Source organism: Helobdella robusta, assembly GCF_000326865.2.
Source record: "Helobdella robusta unplaced genomic scaffold HELROscaffold_53, whole genome shotgun sequence".
Classification (NCBI taxonomy): domain Eukaryota; kingdom Metazoa; phylum Annelida; class Clitellata; order Rhynchobdellida; family Glossiphoniidae; genus Helobdella; species Helobdella robusta.
The window spans coordinates 72,249-79,483 of NW_008705278.1; the positions used below are offsets into that span (position 1 = coordinate 72,249).

Sequence of the window (7,235 nt, forward strand, 5' to 3'; positions counted from 1 at the left end):
TGTAATTAGCGCTATACAAATTTTCGAATAATAATAATACATACATGCATACATACATGCATGCATGCATACATGCATACATACATGCATGCATGCATACATGAATACGTGCATGCATGCATACATACATACGTGCATGCATGCATACATACATACATGCATGCATACATACATACATACATACATACATTCACACAAACACGCATACATACATTTTCACGTACATGCAGAGCAATATTATAGATAACGTTGAACTTGTTGCTGACGACGAAACACTGAAGAGAGTCTGGACATGGGTTCATTATATCCTTTATCATGACGATAATGATGATGTGGATGATGATAATGATGATGTGGATGATGATGTGATGATTTGGGGGATGATAATGATGATAAACATGATAAAGTTTCCCTGACTAAAAATATCCACCGATGAAATCAGACCCTAGCTTCCACCAACCACCTCAGCCACAGCAGCTGCAAGCGACACCGACTCTACCACGCACCAACTCCTACACCAAAATAACACCAGATCACCACTACTACCACCCCACGCAGCCACCACAACACCCAGGCACCCCGTTCCCCCATCACCTCCCCACCTCTCCAACCGCACCTCACCATTTGAATCGCCAGGGCCACACCCAAGCCTTAACACCCTCGCAGCAGCAGCAGCAGCAACTATCGCAGCAGCATTCACTATACCTTATCGTTCATCCTCTCTACGGGGTTCGGTCACTTTTCCCTCCGAAGGGGGCAAACCCCTTAAAGCAGTATGTCGATACGGTGAGCTTGGAATGGCTGATGACGACAACGACGATTGCTGGGGAAAATTTGGTGGTTTCCAGCGGTTCGGGAGCGTATCCAGGAGGAATTTTGGGGGCTAATTTGGGGAAGGCCGGTGGGGGACAAGAAGGGGGACTGAATCCGAGGTATTCGTGCCAGGTGTTTAAAAGTCCACTGAGGTTTGTTGTTGTTGTTGTTCCTTAGTTGTTTTTGCTTTGTCGTCATTCGTATCGTTTGAAAATCGGCTGTTGATGCCTTTGGGGTGTTGTTACTTGTGTGGTGTTGTTAGCATGTTGTTATTGTTGTTGTTGTTGCTGTTGCTGTGTTGTTATTGTTGTTGTTGCTGCTGTGTTGTTGTTGTTGCTGTGTTGTTGTTTTATTTCTGTATTGTAGCTACTTACTTATCTAATAATTTACATCTATTAAATCTTTCATTTTTCCATTTTCAAATATGTTTGAAACCCATTTCTAAAATCAATCATCCTTAAGGTTGTGTTAATACGGTTAATATTGTGTAGTAGAAACTACTCTGTTACTCAGTCAACTCATTATTCAGTAATGTTTTTGCTCATTCATTCGTTCGCTTGTTCATCCATCCATCCATCCATTCATCCGTCAATTCACCCATTCAATTAATTCATCCATTCCATTCATTTCTTCGTTCCTTTCTTTCATCCATTCATTTCTTCATCTAATCCATTAGTTCTTCCATTTATTCGTTTTTCTCCCAACGCCGTTCACGTTTCCCTTTGTTTCACCATTCATTCATTCATTCATTCATTCATTCATTCATTCATTCATTCATTCATTCATTCATTCATTCATTCATTATTCATTCATTCATTCATTCATTCATTCATTCATTCATACATTTATCCATCTTTCATTTCTTCATTAATTTCTTCATCATTCATTCATTCAATCATTCATCCGTGACTGCATAGGACGCGAGCAATTGAGATGTGTGGGTGGAGGTGGGGGCACGATACCCCGTCCCTGCCAATCATTGACCAGTTAGTTCGTTGATTGATTGGTTGGTTGATTGGTTGATTGATTGATTGATTGATTGATTGATTGATTGATTGATTGATTGATTGATTGATTGATTGATTGATTGATTGATTAAAAACGACACGCCTCACACCAATGGCAATGACACAGCCAGCACACCACAACACTCCACACACACCACAACACTCTACTCTCTACTCACACCACAACACTCCACACACACTCGACAACACTCCACACGCACCACAACACTCCCCACACACCACAACACACCACACAATGCAGGTTAGCAGCCGAACAGCAATACACGCGCTCGGCAGCCATCAGCGTGTTCACCCTGAGGATGATGAGGGCTCTGGAGGTGCTGTCGGAGGGGGTGGATGTTAAGGGGGCTAATTATCTGGGACCCGATCAAAATTGTTATTTGTTTTTCTTGTTTGTTTGTTTGTTTTTTTTTAGTTATTTCTTTCTTTCATTTCATTTGTTTGTCGGTTTGTTAGTTTGTCTTTCTTGATTTGTTCTGTTTGTTCATTTCCTGTATGTATGTATGTATGTGTGTGTGTGTGTGTGTGTGTGTATGTATGTATGTATGTATGTATGTATGTATGTGTGTGTGTGCTCTCCACCCTGGTCGTGGCATCCTTCTGCGACTTTATACTCTTGTCTCAGTTTCGTTCGATTCTCGCGTCGCAATTAGTGAATGAGATATCTCGTGAAGTTGACGATGGAGTGAAACCACCAAACGACCAACCGAATTGTAAACTTCGTGGCTGTCCATCTCTATCACTTATTCACTATCCTACATTGAAATTGATACCACGCTTATCTAGATTAGTTTTGTCTTTCAAACTAACTAACTAACTAGCTAGCTATCTTTCTGTGGTGGCTTGCATGTGCGTACGTACGTATCGCCAGGTAGAGGAGTGGATCTCGCAATGGTGGCAATGTCGCTTTCTGCCTACCCTGGAAACCCGGTAGGAGCATGGGGCACACAGTTGGCCCAACTTATCCGAGGGATCAAGGACGCCTACCTCAAGTCCATTTTTCAGTTTCTAACTTGTAAAGATACAGACTATGATGAGTTATTGGTTGGTTGGTTGGTTGGTTGAATGGTTGGTTGGTTGGTCGGTTGGTTGTTTGGATGGTTGGATGGTTGGTTGGTTGGTTGGTTGGTTGGTTGGTTGGTTGGTCGGTCGGTCGGTCGGTCGGTCGGTCGGTCGGTCGGTCGGTCGGTCGGTCGGTTGGTTGGTCTATTTATTCATTCATTTGGTGATTTGTAATTTTTTTTTGCTTGCTCATTCCTTCCATTTAATCATTCATTCATTCATTCATTCATTCATTCATTCATTCATTCATTCATTCCTATATAAACCTATATATTCACTCGTTAGTTCACTTTTCACTCCTTCACTTTTTCACTTTTCACTCTTTACTTCTTCACTCCTTTACTTTTTCACTCCTTTACTTCTTCACTCCTTCATCAAATAGGATGAACCTCAGTTGGAGTTGTCGGACAGAATTGCATTTGCCTGCCTGCATCTCTCAGACAAGAGGGTGATCATCATCATCACCATCACCATCATCATCATCACCATTATTTTCAACATCGTCATTTTCATCATCATCATCATTATTATTATTATTAATTTCATCATCATCACCATCATTACTATCATCATTTTCACAATCATTACTATCATCATCATCATTTTCACCATCATTACTATCATCATCATCATCATCATCGTCATCGCAGCTGATGGCCTTCTTAGAAAAGCAGACAACAATATTTATCAACAATGGAGACCTTACTGGACTCATCCTAACTGGTCTCTTCATTCTTTTATTCATTCATTCATCCATTCATTCATTCATTCATTCATTCATTCATTCATTCATTCATTCATCCATTCATTCATCCATTCATATTACCATTCATCTATCCATTCATTTATTTGTTCATTCATTTATACATCTGTCCATTCATTCATTCATTCACTCAGGATTGACAGAAAACGGAGTCCAGCTTCTATCCAAGTTCATCGATAAAACATCTGACATTCAAACAGCCGTCACCTTAATACTTCAAGGTCGTTAAGATGATGATAATGATGACGACGTCCATGATGATGATGATGATGTTGTTGTACTGATGATGATGATGTTGTAGTGATGATGATGATGTTGTTTGGGATTTTGATGGTTATGCTGTTTATATTCATCGTTGTTATTATTATTACTATTATTATTTATCATCATATCCCAGTCGCCAGCATTATCATTATCACATTTCTACGTCGTCGTCGTCATCATCATCATCGTCATCATCATCATCACCGTCATCATCATCGTCATCATCATCAAGGCCTTCCAGAGGTTGACATAACCAAGCTCAGTCTGGTTGAACATTGGTTCGAAAACTACAGGAGCCTTCTGAATAGCATGAAGCTATGGAATGAAAGGTGGAGTTGATGGATGAATGAATGAATGAATGAATGAATGACTGAATGAATGTATGAATGAATGAATGTATGCTTGAATGAGTGAATGAATGAATGAATGAATGAATGAATGAATGAATGAATGAATGAATGAATGAATGAATATTTAAGTGTTTGTTTGTTTGATTGATTTATTAATTACCGTTAAATGAATAATTGAATGAAGGTTAATTAACTAATGAAATGAATGGATGACATGATTCATTGCATGCATCACAATTCTTTCAGCCATTCATTCAGTCAATCAATCAATCAATCAATCAATCAATGGGGTTGTTTGAATTCTGCTGGATTGAGACTCATTAGCGTAATTCTTTCATACAATGGCCAATGATAACAGCCGAACCATATTAAGTAGCCAGTCATATTTAGTGTGGGAGGAGTTTGTTTCTTCAAACTAACTCCTCCCACGCCTTTCAAACCTCGACCAATCAGAGCAGAGTTCGATGTTTTCCAGCGCAAGCAGGAGAAATCCATCATGGAGTCACTGCGACAGGTCCACATCTGCTGCACGTTCTGCAGCAAGCCAATCATCACCGACCAGAAGACCAATAGGATTAGGGCTAACATCAAGCCTAGAGTTAATTTATGCTAATTTTATGCTAATTATATTCCGATTTTGTGTTACTCATTCGTTTGTTTGTCCATCTACCCATTCATTCATCTACTTTTCATCCGTCAGTCACTCAGGACTTTTTTTTTATCTCTTAATAGACGAATGAGTCTTCCCATTCACGCTTCCTTTTGTTTCTCCATTCATTCATTCATTCTTTCATTCATTCACTCATTCGCTAATACATTCATTCATGCAGTTTTTATTCATTTTCACGTATGTATTTAATTAATTACATATAATTACTTTTTAATTATGTATATAATATATTAAATTGGATATAATTTATTAATTACATATAATTACTATTTAATTTGATTGACAGGTTCAGTCCTGCCCTCACTGCCGAAAGCCCCTCCCACGCTGTGCAATCTGCATGCTTCACATGGGTACTGCCTCTGGGATTAGCTGTCCCAAGAGCACTAAAAGTAAATCGAGCAATTTCATTGGTTGACTGAATTGGGTTGGAAGAATTTGATTAAGACTAAATGATTGTTTGAAATGGTTTCATTGGCTTTTAATTGGGTGAACTTGAGTTAACTTGAACGTTGCAACTGATGAACAACAGCCAATAGAATCGCTTGACCATTCAGTCTCTCAACCTATCGTAAACAACCAATCAGATCAATAGGAAATGAGTATTCAATTTAACAACCAATCAGAAGCAAATAACTATTCAATTGACCAACCAATCAGAAGCACAAAACTTTTCGATTGAATCAGAAGCAAATAATTATTCAATTGGCCGACCACCAACCAATCACAGGCAACTTGAAGCAGGGCAAGACACTAGCTCGCATATCAGAATGGTTCACCTGGTGCCAAAACTGTCTACACGGCGGGCATGCCGACCATATTATCAACTGGTTCAGGTCGGTTGTGATGATGATGATGACGATGATGGTGACGGTAATGATGATGATGGTGTTGACGGTGATGATGATGGTGACGGTGATGGTGAACTGTGTGTGAATTATACGTTGTCAATCAATTTTTTATTAACCAATCAAAGTTTAGATTTTTAAATGCACAACCTTTTTGATTAGTCAGTAATTTGGTTTTGTTGTAAATAAACTTCACCTTCTAATGAGCATTGAATAATCAGCACTCTCTGACCAATCAAATATCAGTATTTCAAAATAAACTATTTTCGCTAGCCAATCAGCATTTTTTGAAATATAAATAAATTCCTGATAATTAACCAATAAAAATTTACCATTTTACCATTTTAAATGTGTAGCCAGTCAAATTTTATAAATAAACTTTCTAATATCCTAATTTCAAATTAACCAATTAAATCATTCAATAGAATTTTAACCAATCAAATCGATCAGTCGAATTTCCCACCAACCAATCACAGCACTCATAGCAGATGTCCGGTTTCAGGCTGCAACTGCAAGTGCGAAAGACTGGACAGCGTTAGTCGGGTGGATACCTACACGAACCTTGATGATGATGATGATGGTGGTGGTGATAATAGTAATAAGAGGAGGTAGGTGATGATGATGACGATGGTTATAGTTATGATGACGATGAGGAGATTGATGATGATGATGAAGTAATAAGATGTTGGTTAGGATGATGATGGCAACAGTGGTGATGATAATGATGATGATGATGATGAAGTTAATAAGAGGAAGTAGATGGTTATGATGATGATGGCTACAGTGATGATGATGATGATGATGATGACGGCGATGGCAACAGTGATGATGATGATGATGATGATGATGATGGAGAAGTGATAATAGTAATTCAAAATAAACAATGTTGAACAGGGTGATGATACAAAAAAAAACTGTGTCCATGTTGGTGATGGGATGATTATGATCTTATGATGATGATGATGATGACGATGATGATGATGGTGGTGATGAAGATGATGATGATAACGATGATGGATGATGATTATAATGATGATGATTATGATTATGATGATGATGATGATGATGATAACGATCACAAATGATGATGGTGATGAAGATGATGATTATAATGATGGTTATGATGATGATGATGATGATGACGACGATGATGATGATGATTGTAAGGACTATTACGACGATGGTCAGTAACAAATGACCACAAAAATTTTATTGTTATTATTCTTATTGTTATTATTCTTATTGTTATTATTCTTATTGTTATTATTTTTATTATTCTTATAGCTATTGATTTTATTATTGCTGTTGTTATAATTATTATTGTTGTGTAATAATTTTTTTACCTACAATATTTATTATATTTATTGTTATCATTTTTTTTATTATTTGTTTATTTATTAATAATTAAGTATAGTTAGTAGTAGTTAGTAGTAATTGCGT

General features: G+C 37.7%; 1 protein-coding gene across 1 annotated transcript; it reads left to right on the forward strand.

The window, feature by feature from the left end:
• The first annotated feature begins 3,288 nt into the window (after window positions 1–3,288).
• On the forward strand, window positions 3,289–6,695 carry HELRODRAFT_114649 (hypothetical protein). The gene is made up of 9 exons (XM_009028080.1): window positions 3,289–3,351; window positions 3,554–3,626; window positions 3,801–3,890; window positions 4,163–4,259; window positions 4,734–4,878; window positions 5,237–5,360; window positions 5,678–5,783; window positions 6,272–6,384; window positions 6,619–6,695. Exons 2-9 carry the CDS (start codon window positions 3,557–3,559, stop codon window positions 6,654–6,656), a joined length of 783 nt encoding a protein of 260 aa, XP_009026328.1. The 5' UTR covers window positions 3,289–3,351; window positions 3,554–3,556; the 3' UTR covers window positions 6,657–6,695.
• Window positions 6,696–7,235: the final 540 nt, after the last annotated feature.